The 15,875-nt window shown below is 39.6% G+C and overlaps 2 protein-coding genes across 4 annotated transcripts in view; both read right to left on the bottom strand.

Annotated features, from left to right (window-relative positions):
• LOC117301182 (twitchin-like) overlaps window positions 1-10,772 on the bottom strand; it is a 106,023-nt gene extending 95,251 nt beyond the window's left edge. For all 3 annotated transcript variants that reach the window (XM_033785084.1, XM_033785085.1, XM_033785086.1), the window contains exons 1-3: window positions 7,557-10,772; window positions 3,121-3,459; window positions 1,287-1,364 (exon numbers count right to left, since the gene is read on the bottom strand). In XM_033785084.1, the coding sequence (XP_033640975.1) occupies window positions 1,287-1,364; window positions 3,121-3,459; window positions 7,557-10,734 (3,595 nt within the window). In that variant the 5' untranslated portion in view covers window positions 10,735-10,772. The remainder of the gene's footprint in view (window positions 1-1,286; window positions 1,365-3,120; window positions 3,460-7,556) is intronic.
• LOC117301027 (muscle M-line assembly protein unc-89-like) overlaps window positions 10,736-15,875 on the bottom strand; it is a 24,958-nt gene continuing 19,818 nt past the window's right edge. Inside the window, exons 11-15 of the mRNA XM_033784911.1 lie at window positions 15,114-15,280; window positions 13,899-13,961; window positions 12,437-12,502; window positions 10,815-11,576; window positions 10,736-10,749 (exon numbers count right to left, since the gene is read on the bottom strand). Coding sequence (XP_033640802.1) covers window positions 10,736-10,749; window positions 10,815-11,576; window positions 12,437-12,502; window positions 13,899-13,961; window positions 15,114-15,280 — 1,072 coding nt within the window. The remainder of the gene's footprint in view (window positions 10,750-10,814; window positions 11,577-12,436; window positions 12,503-13,898; window positions 13,962-15,113; window positions 15,281-15,875) is intronic.

Below are 15,875 nucleotides of genomic sequence, written 5' to 3'. Positions count from 1 at the left end.
TAAAATTAACATAATTTCTAAATCACAAATATTTTTAAACAAAGTTGACAGTTCTTCGTCTAACACATGAAAGAAGACAACATTATTTGTGGAACATTTCACACAAAATATTGATGAAAAGTGTTTTGCAGCAGCTAAACACATTGGGATGACACACGGCGAGGATTTTTGAAAAGTCAAGAAGCATTTTAAACAACTCATTTCAACAAACATACAAAGTTTTTGGGGAATTTGACAAACTTTCAAGTGTGGCTCAACTTTACATACAAACTGTTTATTTCAGCATTGTCACTCAATTTCAAGAAATGTTTAAAAAACAATAACGAGTGACAATAGATCATGTAACCTGTGACATCATTTGTTTACAAAAGAGCCACACAGCTTGGACTTCCTGCAGGCACAATTTCTACAAAGACCATTGGAAGAAAACATTAAATCTTATTTAATATTTTAGAGAGATGCACTGTATGATTTTTATCAGGCCAGAAGTTTCATCTGAGAAATTTGGTAAGGACATGTTCGTTTTGCAAAATGGAATTCAATTGGTAAATTTTTATAGTCTGAAAAGGGGCACTAAGGCAAAGACCAGGGGCAACACAGGTCATGACTTCAGTGGCCTTTACGTTATTCCAAGCATGACTTTCGATATGAAGAAAGGGGGCAAATCTTCGAACTTTTTCAGCTGGTATTTTTATGTCTCTTGAGTTGATGGAGAAGTTAAGCCACCAAATGTCAAATTTCCCATAATGACACGTGCAGTATTTTGCCTTGCTCTTTTTGTTAACAAAGGAACCGTGGTCTAAAGGTCATCACTAGTTACAAAAAATTGGCTGGAATAGTTTGTTCCATCTACTATTCTTTAAGCAAACGCCTAAATGGATTTTTCTTAATTTTGCTTCTCCAATCATTTTCTTATCAATCGCTTTCGTTAAGATGTTAGCAAAATGGTAAAAATGATTTCTGATGACAGGTACTCCTAACAAGTTTTCAGCAAGTGACATTTAAAATTCTTAGCAGATAGCTTTTGAAAGTAACGTGTTAGCATTGCTTTCATACCAACGCACAAAAACAAACCAAACAAATGTTGATTCCATGGCAATGCAATCTTATCTCCTCTTCATTCAATACCAAGAAAAACAACAACAAAAGCATGCAATATGTATCTCCCGTGTGTGTTTATATCAGGGTTTGGTTGTGTGTCTGTCACAGAGGGTAGGGGGGAATTCCACACCACCACAAAGTAGCATCAAACAGTTGACATTAGTCACACCACTGGCAAAATTCACCTTCGTCTTCTGTGGGGGTCTTATCAATGGGGGCGCTCTCTTCGATTCCTGGCTTTGATTCTTGGATGGGCTCTTCATCTGTTATCACATGAGGGCAGCAGACAGGTTTGGTTGTAAGCAATCACGATTATTAAATGAGATAAAGTACGACTTCTTTGGGGCCAATCTCTATGGTTTTGAAAGAGGCTATGATAGTCTTGTGACAGAGTAAACTTTGTTCTGGTAAGTTGATAGGGAAGGTACACCTTTGGTAATATCTCTTAAAATTATAGGGCAGTAAGAACCTTTTGTTTAGAAGTAGCTTTTGATAGTACAAAGCATTTTGAGAAAAATGTCACTTCTAGTGCTGCGATTGTGAAAAAACATGTATCAGCTTTTATCCCCCAAAATTGATGTATGAGTAGCATTTCTGACAGTAACATCTCTCAGATTGTGTACTCCAATTACGGATTATTCCTCCTGCATGGACATAATACCTTCAGCGATGTCTAAAAAATGCGACCACCTTTTCAAATGAATTTTGTTTTCAGATTAGTTTTATTGTACATGTACTTTCTATATTTACAAAGGGTCAAAACAATAAAATGTTCCAAAAACCAAAGGTATACATTCCCTTCAACTATGGAATGCAAAAAAACAGATATTAAGAAAGTTCACAGGCAACTTGCAAGAAGGGAACAATGCAATTTACATTTCAGAGAACGATATTTGTATAATGCATTCTTAATGATAGAAACAAATGAAAAAGGGGAAATGCATAAATATGTTTAAGTATTTCAGCAGAGAAGAAAAAAAATAGAAAACAAAATTGATTAAGCATATAAGATATATCATTTCAAGGTTGTCTAAATTTCTTAAATGTTACAAAATGCATAAAATACAAGCAGAATAAATTGAGTTTCTGTAAATGATGCAATTTTTCATTCAACTGTCGCAGCATTCAATAATAGGGATTTTTCGTTTTCGACGACGGATGGTTCTGCGACAGTACATAAGTAGTTTTTCAGACAACATTGTCGTTTTCAGCACTCTGCACATTCATCCCTAGTACTGTCAGAGAAATTGAGGGACAACCGTCCTCAAAGCCGATGCATGCGCAGATGATGCCAAATGTCATCATTACTGTCGTAGAACCATCCGTCGTCCAAAACCGAAAGCTCCGTATTGTTAAGCATAGATCTACATAAGATAAGCATGGTGATAATGATGAAGCAATGTACCAGCCAGGCATAATGTGTGCATTTCAAGTCGAACTGATACCATAAATTTCCTTCATTCAGTGATTCCGCAAATATCAGATTATTTTCTTCTTCTATGAAGCAGTTTTTCCGAAGAAAGTAAGGACTTTATAGACATACCTGGGTGTCATTAATCTGTGTTTTATTTCCCATGTCTACCATGTCTATACACCAATAATGGTTGCTGGTTCTTAAAGGCACCTGGACATGTTTGGTAATTGTCAATGACCAGTTTCTCACTTGGTGTTTCTGAACAAATGCGTTAAAATAACAAATCTGGGAAATTTTTACTCAATTGGTCATCGAAGTTGCAGGAAATCAATGGGGAAAGAGCCATTGTTGCAAAAGTGATGTGCTTTCAGATGCCTCAGGAAGGCTTCAGGCATGAAGTCTTTCTCAGGGTCAAATATTGAAGTGAGAAGTTACCACTTTCTCACACAAATTATGTCACCTAATGAGGAAAACGGAAGGCAACCCCTGAGTGCTTTGAGACTGGACTGCACGAATTTAACAAAGGGCGGTATACAATATAAGTGATAAAATTGTACATACATGTATCATGAAAGGTTTGATTACACACATTGTTATTAACATACCTAGGTAGTCTGTGGCAGACATCCGCCGCTGTTTGGGAGCTGAATGGGTCTCTTGTACCTGCTGGGGAATGATTCCACCCTCTGGACTGATCTCAATTTCCATAGGAGTAGGTGCAGATTCAGCGGGGGTTTGATCCATTGGTGTAATAGCCTCCTCAACTGGGGCGGTTTCAGGCTCTTGGGCGGTCTTTGGCTTTGGGGCAGTTCCTGGTTTAGGGGCAGAGTCGGGGGCAGTTTCTGGTTTAGGGGCGGAGTCAGGTGCATCACCAGGGCGTGGCTTCTTCTCTGGTGGAGCTTCTTCATCTTTCTTCGCGGGTGTTTTGGGTTTGGGTTTGTGATCTAATCAAATACAAAAATAGTGAAACAAGTTTCAATATGGTAACCAGGGAAATTATGCAGTGATTTAGAAAGGGCATTCATGGGAGAATTTGTAAGACCATGACACAGCAGTTTTACCAGGTAAATTTCCATTGTTTAAGTAGTTTTCAGAAACGAAGGAATCAGCAGTTAAGTCTGATGCCACCTAGTGTGACCAGAAGTCTCCCACAAGAAACCAATGAGCATGTTTAAAGGTAGGGTCATAGACTGGTACATACTCAATAATTAATTACCTTCAAAACTTACTTGATGAGAAGCACTGCAGCTGTTGATAGTAAGAACTATTTTGAGAAAGGATTCCCTTCGTAGTATTATGGTTTGGATAATTTTTCTCCCCAAAATTTAATCTGAGAATATTTCTCAGACTTCAGAGGGTTGGTGTCCTTTTACTAAAGCTACAGCCAGAGAACCGGATGGTACCTGCTGTCACCTACCTACACATTGACGGAATCAACGCTCGTATGAAAATACCATGTACACACTGTATACAAATGAGTTACTTTTATTGCATCTTTCACCATAACTTTGCCTATTTATTTTTGTTGACAAATCAAACCTTTGACCCTACCTTTAAACTGTATCTCAATGAACCAAAATAACTTCTGACATAAACCAAATTATGCGCTCAACAGCTTTGCAGAAAAAAGGCTTCAGCCAGTAACAGCAAGCCTGCAGCAACACACTTTGCTCGTTTTTTCAAAGATTTCTAATTCTAACAAATTTTCAGATTCCTCCATAAGCTGCAGTACTAAAACAAGGTGTGCACTTCTGCTGATCAAACAATAACATTCATCAGTAAAGTTCCTTGAAGTTCTCTTTGATCAGATACTAAAAAGAGAGGAAAATTTAACTACGTTTTTCATAGATGAAAATAGCGACTTAATCATTCATCTGAACCTAGTGCAAAATTGGAATCTACGCATGCAAAGAGAGACACGGAAGTCATACATAATGCATTATATTGTTGTGTCAGTCTGGTATCTTGATTTTACAGAAATGTGTATTGCGCACAAAAATGCTCAAACAAAACTTTTGTATCTCGGCATGTACTTGTTTTGTGCTTACATCCAGGCTTTTAAATGAATATTATGATATTATTTTGATAATACAAATCTTGGGTGTATAATGAAAGTTTTTTTTTTTTAAGATACAAGGTTATTGCACTGACACAACGATGTCTGCATTTTTACCAAATAAATACACATGACCTCATAACATTTTAACAAACTGATTTTTGGACAAGAGTGTAATTTTTATGACCTTGTTTTAATAATGATGTGAATATGGATTTGGTAACTTTCTTAGCAGAACAGTGACCATTATCATTTAACATTTTAAACATAAATTAGCTTTGAAAATCTGAAGGTTTCATTAAGGGAAAACCCCAAGAAAGACGCTGGAATAAAACATCTGTTTCATCACACCTCCTATCTCTATGTAATTTCTTTTCCAAACATTGGACTTAATTGGATCATGCACAAACCAGTAGGACTGCTGACAGCCCCATGCAGATTAACTGCTCATCCATTAAGTTTTGACACAATTTAGTCCATGAAAACACACCCACTCGTGAAGAGGACGAAAGTTTCTGAGTTTTTGTGGCGAAACTTGGACAATCTTTCATGGAGCTTTCCCAAAATGTTAATCACCAACAAATCATAATTGACAGCCATGTTAACATACCTGCCAGCTCTCCTAGAAAATACAAAGAAGGTTATTTAATGCTACATTTACAGCCATTTTAATGACAATTATTTAGGAATTATAATTTTGTCATTTTATAGAGTGCAGTTTCGTGTGCTGACATGCAAGTGCTGCATTCACTATTCCTTAAGTGCGATACATAACCGTATGAGGAAAATATACATTTTGTGGTCTTGGTTTTTACAACATTAATAATGGCATCAAGATGCTGATTGGGTATATGTTAGTTTGGATTGTTGATTGAGGATTGATGACTTAGAATGTTGGTAATGAATTATTAATTGTGGATTGTGGAATTTGAGGCATTGCATGGTGAGGTATCGATAAACCTAGCTAACGGGCAACCTCGAAAGTCTAGTTGGTAAGACACTGCTCTAGAATTGCAAAGGTTGTGGGTTCGAATCCCACTCGAACATGCCTGTGATATTTTTCAACAGGACTCGGGAAAGTACTGAGTATACAGTGCTAACACACATCGGTGTACGGGTCCAAAACAAATAATGAATATCAATATAATGTTGGTTTACGGTATCAACGCCATGCGTATCTACCAGATAGATTAAATTCTGAAAATCTACTCTGCGTTTATAAAAAAAGCCAGACAAGTTTTCAAAAGAACATAATCTACCCAAGTAGGTGCACCCATGGTGTTACCGCAAACCAAATATTAATTGAGTGTGGATTGTGGATCAGGAAGTATGAGGATTGGATAGTTGATTGTAGATTGTTAATTGGGAAATGTGGATTGTGGATTGTGAATTGTTGTGGATTATTGACCGAGAGGCAAGGGTTTTTTATGTTTGATTGGGAGGCACAGGGTTAGAACTCATCATTGGTTATTGATTGGGAGGCACAAGGTATGATTGTTAATTTGATCTGTGAGTAAGTAGTGTTGATGTTGAAATTTGATTGGCGCAATGTGTGAATTTGTGATTCAAAGACAGTTGATTCTAAATGAACTAAGTACTGGATGGTTGATAGATGAAGAGTGCGGATGTTTGTTGGTTTGAGTACTGGATGGTTGATAGATGAAGAGTGTGGACGTTTGTTGGTTTGAGTACTGGATGGTTGATAGATGAAGAGTGTGGATGTTTCTTGGTTTGAGTACTGGGTAATTGATAGATAAAGAGTGTGGATGTTTGTTGGTTTGAGTACTGGATGGTTGATAGATGAAGAGTGTTGATGTTTGTTGGTTTGAGTACTGGATGGTTGATAGATGAAGAGTGTGGATATTCGTTGGTTTGAGTACTGGATGGTTGATAGATGAAGAGTGTGGATGTTTGTTGGTTTGAGTACTGGATGGTTGATAGATGAAGAGTGTTGATGTTTGTTGGTTTGAGTACTGGATGGTTGATAGATGAAGAGTGTGGATGTTTCTTGGTTTGAGTACTGGATGGTTGATAGATGAAGAGTGTGGATATTTGTTGGTTTGAGTACTGGATGGTTGATAGATGAAGAGTGTGGATGTTCATTGATTAGTTGCTGATTGGTCGGTTGGTTGGTTGGGTAGGCACTTGATTGGATGGTAGGAAGGCTGGATGCTGGGAGGGTAGCTGGCTTCCTCAATTAGAAGCGGCGCAATAATTAATTCAACTTAAAAGCTGCAACAAAGATATTGCTCAGAACAGCAATGCACCATGTTAACATTGCATTTTATATCCAAGCTAATATTTTGAGCATGATAAAGTCACCAGCATTTCTGAAATAAAAAGTTCGACATTAAAACAATACATCATGCTCAATTGTTTCTGTAAGAAAAAGATTAATCATCCAGAGTGTGCAACTTGCTTGAAAAGAAAAATGAAGTAATTGCAGCAAAAAGATGAGTCATTCAATTACTTGTATGAATTTTTCAACAACAAAACATATGAGGTTGGGGGACAGGCAAGAGGCTTATCGGATGTTGTTTAGAAAGGTAATTTCCATTGGTCAAGAATCTAGCCATGTCAATGCAAGGTCATTTAAGGTCAGAAAAGAATGACCTGTATTGCTCACATTAGGGTCGTATATTGCCGGCAGCTCTTGAACATTTAGAAACAACAAAATAACCAAAGAGAAGTGGAAAAGTAAAAAAATAATAATAATAATAAAGGCAGACTGACTCAAAAGTACTTAGACCATTAAGTCTTGATGTATTGCTTTTGATGCATTTCAACATTCAACATTCACTGGCATTTAACAAGAATCAGACAACATGCTACCAGCCTCAAAATAAAAATGACAAGAAATTAAACAGAATACACAAGGCTAGAAAAGTAAGAAATGCATGGAAAGAAGCATCCGGAACAAAAGTTGCCATTGCAAAGCAAGTTTGTAACATCCATGCCGTGACCTATAAACTTGATCCTGCTTGCCTTTTTCCTCAGGTTTGATCTTTTCAGGGGTTGGCTTGGCGAACTTATCAGGTTTGACATCCTCTGGCTTAACCTTGGCTTGTTCCGGCTCTTGTGGCTTGGGCTTTTCATCTTTTGGTTTGAGCTGAGGCTTGGCAAATCTGCCAGGTTTGGCTTCTTCTGGTTCTGGTTTTGCAAACTTTCCAGGCTTAACTTCCTCTGGCTTAGCATCCTTTGGTTTGACACGTTCTGGCTCTTGTGACTTGCCTGGCTTCTCATCTTTTGGTTGTAGTTGGGGCTTGGCAAATCTACCCGCTTTGACTTCTGGTTCTGGGACTGGTTTAGCAAACTTGTCAGGTTTCACCTCTTCTGGTTTAGGTTTCTCATCTTTTGGTTTGAGCTGAGGCTTGGCAAATTTGCCAGGTTTTACTTCTTCTGGTTCTGGTTTTGCAAACTTTCCAGGCTTGACTTCCTCTGGCTTAGCATCTTTGGGCTTGGCAAATCTACCAGGTTTGACTTCTGGTTCTGGGACTGGTTTAGCAAACTTGTCAGGCTTCACCTCTTCCGGTTTAGGTTTTTCATCTTTTGGTTTGAGCTGAGGCTTAGGGAATCTGCCAGGTTTGGCTTCTTCTGGTTCTGGTTTTGCAAACTTTCCAGGCTTGACTTCCTCTGGCTTAGCATCTCGAGGCTTGGCAAATCTACCCGGTTTGACTTCTGGTTCTGGGACTGGTTTAGCAAACTTGTCAGGCTTCATCTCTTCCGGTTTGGGTTTTTCATCTTTTGGTTTGAGCTGAGGCTTAGGAAATCTGCCAGGTTTGGCTTCTTCTGGTTCTGGTTTTGCAAACTTTCCAGGCTTGACTTCCTCTGGCTTAGCGTCTTGAGGCTTGGCAAATCTACCCGGTTTGACTTCTGGTTCTGGGACTGGTTTAGCAAACTTGTCAGGCTTCACCTCTTCCGGTTTGGGTTTTTCATCTTTTGGTTTGAGCTGAGGCTTAGGGAATCTGCCAGGTTTGGCTTCTTCTGGTTCTGGTTTTGCAAACTTTCCAGGCTTGACTTCCTCTGGCTTAGCATCTTTGGGCTTGGCAAATCTACCAGGTTTGACTTCTGGTTCTGGGACTGGTTTAGCAAACTTGTCAGGCTTCACCTCTTCCGGTTTAGGTTTTTCATCTTTTGGTTTGAGCTGAGGCTTAGGGAATCTGCCAGGTTTGGCTTCTTCTGGTTTGACTTCTACAGGTTTAGCTTCCACTGGTTCTAGGACGGGCTTGCTGGGTTTGTCATCTTTAGGTTTCAGCTGAGGCTTAGCAAATCTGCCAGGTTTTTTTTCTTCTGGTTCTGGAGCTGGCTTGGCAAACTTTCCAGGCTTAACTTCCCCTGGTTTAGCATCTTTTGGTTTGACCTGTTCCGGCTCTTGTGGCTTGTTTGGCTTCTCATCTTTTGGTTGTAGTTGGGGCTTGGCAAATCTACCAGGTTTGGCTTCTGGTTCTGGGATTGGTTTAGCAAACTTGTCAGGCTTCACCTCTTCCGGTTTAGGTTTCTCATATTTTGGTTTGAGCTGAGGCTTAGGGAATCTGCCAGGTTTTACTTCTTCTGGTTCTGGTTTTGCAAATTTTCCAGGCTTGACTTCCTCTGGCTTAGCTTCTTGGGGCTTGGCAAAGCTACCCGGTTTGACTTCTGGCTCTGGGACTGGTTTAACAAACTTGTCAGGCTTCACCTCATCTGGCTTGGGTTTTTCATCTTTTGGTTTCAGTTGAGGTCTAGCAAACTTTCCAGGCTTGACTTCCTCTGGTGTAACCTCGACAGGTTTAACTTCCACTGGTTCTGGGACAGGCTTGCTGGGTTTGTCGTCTTTAGGTTTCAGTTGAGGCTTAGCAAATCTACCAGGTTTTTTTTCTTCTGGTTCTGGAGCGTGTTTCGCAAATTTATCAGGTTTCACCTTCTCTGCTGGTTCTGGTTTGCCTGGTTTTTCATTTTTCGGTTTTAGCTCAGGTTTTGCAAACTTCCCTGGTTTTACCTCCTCTGGTTTGACCTCTGTTGGCTTGATTTCCTCTAGTTTGGGTTTGTCTGGTTTTTCATCTTTAGGTTTGAGCTCTGGTTTTGCAAACTTTCCTGGTTTTACCTCCTCTGGTGTGACTTCTAAAACAAGCTCCACTTCTTCTGGCTTGTCAGGTTTTTCTTCCTTAGGTTTGAGCTGAGGTTTTCCGAACTTCCCAGGCTTGACCTCCTCTGGTTTGACCTCTGTTTGCTTGATTTCTTCAGGTTCCAGTTTGCTAAGTTTTTCATCCTTTGGTTTGAATTGTGGTTTTCCAAACTTCCCAGGTCTGTCCTCTTCTGGTTTGACTTCCAGTTCAAGTTCAACTTGCTCCAGTCTTCCTGATTCTTCAGCTGTCCTTGTCTGCTGAAGTTTTTGAAACTTTCCTGGTTTGATCTCCATCTCATCTGATCTGATCTCAAGTAGTACCTCTGTTTGTTCTCGTTTGCCAGGTCTTCTCTCTTCTGGTCTGGTAAACTTGCCAGGTTGGACCTCCATCTCATCTGATCCGAACTCCAGTAAGACCTCGGGTTGGTCTCTTTGGACATGTCTAGTCTCTTCAATTCTGGTAAATTTGCTCGGCTGGACCTCCATCTCATCTGATCCGTACTCCAGTAAGACCTCGGGTTGGCCTCGATGGACATGTTTGGTCTCTTCAATTCTGGTATATTTGCTAGGTTGAATCTCCATCTCATCTGGTTTGAATTCTAGGAAGACCTCTGGTTGGTCGCGTTGGACGTGTCGGGTCTCTTCAATTCTGGTAAATTTGCCTGGCTGGACCTCAAACTCATCGGATCCGAATTCCAGTAAGGTCTCGGGTTGGCCTTGCTGGACGTGTCTGGTCTCTTCAATTCTAGTATATTTGCCAGGTTGAATCTCCATCTCATCTGGTTTGAATTCGAGGAAGACCTTTGGTTGGTCGTGCTGGACTTGTCGGGTCTCTTCAATTCTGGTAAACTTGCCTGGCTGGACCTCAAACTCATCAGATCCGAACTCCAGTAAAGTCTCGGGTTGGCCTCGCTGGACGTGTCTGGTCTCTTCAATTCTGGTATATTTGCCAGGTTGAATCTCCATCTCATCTGGTTTGAATTCAAGGAAGACCTCTGGTTGGTTGCGTTGGACGTGTCGGGTCTCTTCAATTCTGGTAAATTTGCCAGGCTGGACCTCCATCTCATCTGATCCGAACTCCAGTGAGACCTCGGGTTGGCCTCGTTGGACATGTCTGGTCTCTTCAATCCTGGTAAATTTGCCAGGCTGGACCTCCATCTCATCTGATCCGAACTCCAGTAAGACCTCAGGTTGGCCTCGTTGGACATGTCTGGTCTCTTCAATTCTGGTAAATTGGCCAGGTTGAATCTCTGTCTCATCTGGTCTGATTTCTAGGAAGACCTCTGGTTGGTCTCGCTGGACGTGTCTGGTCTCTTCAATTCTGGTAAATGTGCCCGGCTGGACCTCCATCTCATTCGATCTCATCTCTAGGAAGACCTCTGGTTGGTCTTGTTGGACATATCTGGTTTCTTCAATTCTGGTAAACTTGCCAGGTTGAATCTCTGTCTCATCTGGTTTGATTTCTAGGAAGACTTCTGGTTGGTCTTGCTGGACGTGTCTGGTCCCTTCAATTCTGGTAAATTTGCCCGGCCGAACATCCATCTCATCAGATCTCAACTCAAGTAAGACCTCTGTTTGTTCTCGTTTGCCAGGTTTGCTCTCTTCTGTTTTGGTAAATTTGCCAGGTTGGACCTCCAACTCATCTGATCCGAACTCTAGTAAGACCTCCGGTTGGTCTCGTTGGACATGTCTGGTCTCTTCAATTCGAGTAAACTCACCAGGCTGGACCTCAGTCTCATTCGATTTGATCTCGAGTAAGACCTCTGTCTGTTCTCGACCACCATCTTTGCGATCTTTGGGTTTAGGAGCAGGTTTGGGAAATTTGCCAGGTTTACCCTCTTCAGGTTCATCTTCGTCAGGTTCTTGACGTCGTTTAGCAGGTTTTCCAGCTTTGCCAAAAAGATCTGTAGAGGGCCATTTGTGAATGCATACATTGAGAAATATTCTTGTATTCTTTGTGTTTCAGTCTTATTTTCCAACCTTGAAAATTTGAAAATTTATTTGTTGATTCTTGAGGTAGATAACTGTGACAAGTGTAAAAGCGATTGACAGACAACTAAGTGAAAGTGGTGCATTGAACGATTACTTGTGAACTAACTCAACAAACAAAACACCTAAATCAAGGTTCAGCCATGTGGTCAAAATAGTATGGTCCCCTCTTTGTATTGTAACAGTAATATTTACTGTGATTGCATACAGGGACCAAGACAACACTAGGTGAAGCATGATTAGGGAATATTGCAGTGAATACTGCCTTCCACAGAAAGAGTGCTTTGTGAACTACAAAAGAAATAACAATCGTTAATGCTTGGTGCCCAGCAATAGACAATTACACACACATCAGTTTCTCTGAAAAGAACTAACTTTCTACAGGATCACCCAATGCCATGTACCACATTTGTAACAGACAGTTGAGGTTGAAGCCAGTACAATACTAAGCAATTAGCATGTACTACACTCAATCCCTCACATGAGCGCAACACATTTGCATTGCACCACAGAGAAAAAAATAGCACACCAAGTTAAAACTTTGTTTTTAAAGGGTTGTTTTGCTGGGATTTCTTTAAAATCTCATCAACTCTTCTGGTTCAAAATGACTACACGTAACTTTGTGAACCCAGAGAATGTGACATCTTGAAAGAATTTCTTTCCTTTATTATGAACTTTGGGCTTGTTGTAATTTGCAAGCAGTGTGTGTAATTGTCTCAACTGAATTAAGACTACACTGATCTCCTTTGTGGGAAAAAAATGAGGTAATGCTTGCCTGATTCATCAAATTCCATAAGGACTTCTTCTAATGTGTCAACTTTCTGTGCTTTGTTGACTACATCTGTGAATAATCATCAATGCAATCAATATTATAAACTAGAATTTAGATTAAAATCAGCCCATAGATTATTAGCAATGCTTTGAGTGTCTTCCTCATAGAATCAAAAACTGCACAAAATCCAACCATTCTGAATTTGAGAAACGATCACTATCCTTGAGAAACATTTTCCTAGGGCAAAAAAAATTGCTGCGGAACTTTTTTAGGTGCGAAATGTTTCAATACTCTTTTATATTTTGCCAAATTTAAGCTTCTTTTGAACTCTTATATTTAAGCCAATTACTCTCATTATCATAGGAGGAAGAAAGTGTTAGAGTAGTTAAGTCAGATTGACTAAGAGCTGAATGGTTTAATGACTGTTAAGGATTTGAGGGATTCACATAACAGAGCACCACAGAGAGTCTGCTTCAGGAAAAACAAAATCCCTCACTAAAACATATTGAACCTGCATTAGTTCAATAAGAGAAACTCATTTGTACATTGAAAGATACAGTTCACCTTGACCAAACTGAACCCTCATTTGTGACAAGCTGTTTTCTGTGGAGCAAAAAAGAGTACCTATTGTGCCTTTCATTGGCCTAACTCATGCCTGACATTTCGTTATCGTATGTGTTAGCTTTCACAGCATATTGACTGCCTTTGCTGCAAAACAACTTCTCCTGTGAAAAACTCTTGGTGGTGCTCTATATTATTAGGGGAGACATCCTTCACCAACCACTGAGTATCCACCAGTTATCTGTAGGAGCCGATGGTTTTCAACAAAAGGGTTTGCCAGCTCATGAATATTTAAGCACAAAAGAGGCTCATCCCAGCTTTGGAGGGCTCAAACCACAGGTTTCAGTTACCACACACAAAAGAGTTCAGTAGTTCTGGTAGGTAAGCCTCTTCTTCAGTCAAGGGATTGTTTGATAAACAGAACCCTGATTCTGGCTTATCAGAGGATTACAACAGTTTATCATGGGTGTCCACATCATGAGCTGAATAGCTGGACATGTAACAGTCCTGTTATCTGAGTTTCACTCTGTCTGGCAGTGTGAATATTCTATCTGTAGGGAATAGGCTCATTTTAGAGAAAGATAGCCCATTTCACAGCAAGGGCCCCCTGCTAAATTGTAATATGGTTGTAAACAAATCAAAATGCACCTCTTGTGAAAGGACAACAATTTGTTCTGCTGTACAAGTTCTCTTGCAAAATCTTGTGAAACTTTGCTACATTTTACAACCATTCTAAAATTAAGCAAGGGACCCCAATTAAATTGATGTCTTGTGAATAGCACTTCAGTAACCAGTGGAAATCCAGGGGTTGGGGAAGGATGTCTCCCCTTATGAATCCTGAATGTATGATTGGAAGTGTCATGAAGAGTGGAATGAAAGAATGAAATATGAGACGCCATCTTGCCTTCAGGTTCCGGAGCAGGTCTCTTCATTGGTTCATCTTCAGGCTTCTTCGATGGGATGTAGTCTTCAGATAAAAATTACTAGGGTTAGTTTTAGACCTATCTTCTCAACTTCAAACAGGATACAAATTCTATGACTAAATATCGGCACATAAACATGGTTTGCCCTTAACGTTTTCATTGACCAGCCAACAGGACCAGTTTGCTTGGCATATCACCAGTTCAAAACCTTTTTACACTAGTCAATATTTCAAAGGAAATAGGGAAGCTTACTAAAACCCGATCTAGCCAGCCGGACCAGTGAATTTTGCCTGGTCCTCTGGTGTTTTAACTGGCATTTGGCCAGTGGACCACTGTTAATGGAGAACGTTGATAAAACGCTCATTATATTCATACGCTGGATTTCTACACTCAAGAAATCTTCAGTTACTCATTTTACAAAAGGTCCATAGAGCTACATTGGCTAGAGCACTAACTCCCTGTTAGACACATACACATTTTTTTCTAGGTCCTGAAAACACAGATGTTTCATGTATTGCGTGACTACGAATGTATCAATTTCCAGAGAACATTTTTACCGCAAGAATTTAGCAATAAATTGTTCACATACATGTCAGTTTGCTACGCAACTCAATGTAACTATGGGAGATTTACAAGAATTGGCACCTAGAAAAAATCTTCCTAAAATTATGTAACAAAGTTCACAAGAAAAGCTACCTACATCAAAAGGGGAAACAATTTGGTAGCAAAACTCTATCAATAGATGGTGACTTACATATCAAGCAAACTCTGGAATGTTTCTGTTTTAAATCTAAAATTTGTGCAAAATTGTATGAAACTGTATTGAAACCTCAGGCAGATTCAAATTTCATGACATTTTCTACAATAAACAATGAACATGCATTAAAAAGCTGGAGCAATAACGAAAGGAATTGTGAGTATGCAGCACTCGAGCATGTCAACACACTTTGGGTTCAATAACTAAAAGTTTAAGATTTTTACCGTTTTTTTAAATACCGAAAAACAATTTACATCAATTAACTTTATCGTGAAATAATTTGCAGCAACGATACTCAAAATATACAAATTTCACATAATAAAGTATAAAGTCAATATTTAAAAATAAACGGTAAAAAAACCCTAACAATTGCCAAATTTTCAAATAGTATAGAAAATAATAATTTACAGAGAAAAAATAAAGATGATTGATTTCTTACCATCAACGTAGAGTTCTGCAATGGACTTGGCTTCTCCTTTAGGACCAAACGCAACAATGGAGTAATCTCCACTGTCTCTAGTTGAGGTCTTTAAGATGCGCAAGATGTAAACGTCGCCCTCTTTTGTCTGCTTGATAGAAGTGGAGGGTCGGATTTCCTTTCCATCTCTTCACATAATAAAAAGCAAAGTGTCAGATTATTTACATTTCTATTTTTTTTAAAGAAATTCTGCCAAAAGGAAGGTAATATTACAGCAAAACTGTGGGGCCTTCGCAACCAAAATTGGTAAAGTTTAGCCAAAGAGCTGAATAGAAACAAGGTCTTTGGTATTTTGATACTTTTCTACTAATGTGCAATTTTGAGCATTATAACGGCCGGCCTTGTTACACTATGATCGCCTTACCCCCAGTCTGCCTGCCCCAGCAATGGGCATACACTGGGAAATAGCCAGCCCTGCTCTTGATTAGGGAAAAGCAGTTAAACCATGGGGTATTCTTGAAATGTGAGGCCGGAACCCCCTGGAATAGGGAAATGGGGCGAAAGTAAGCCGGGTTAACCACAGGGTAAAAAAAGTCCTGGGGCCTGCCCGGGCTGTATTCCACAAGGAAGAGATAAAGGTCTTGTGGTTTTATCTTGATGGTTTTTGTGGAACTAGTAATTTAAAAATATATACATATATGTGACCCGCTACGTGAAAATGAGTCAGATGTTGACAATTTCAGATGTTGACAATTTCAAGAATTGAGTTATATGCATGGCTGG

This window comes from Asterias rubens, chromosome 16, assembly GCF_902459465.1.
Source record: "Asterias rubens chromosome 16, eAstRub1.3, whole genome shotgun sequence".
Taxonomy (NCBI): domain Eukaryota; kingdom Metazoa; phylum Echinodermata; class Asteroidea; order Forcipulatida; family Asteriidae; genus Asterias; species Asterias rubens.
This window is presented reverse-complemented; position numbering and strand designations above follow the sequence as displayed.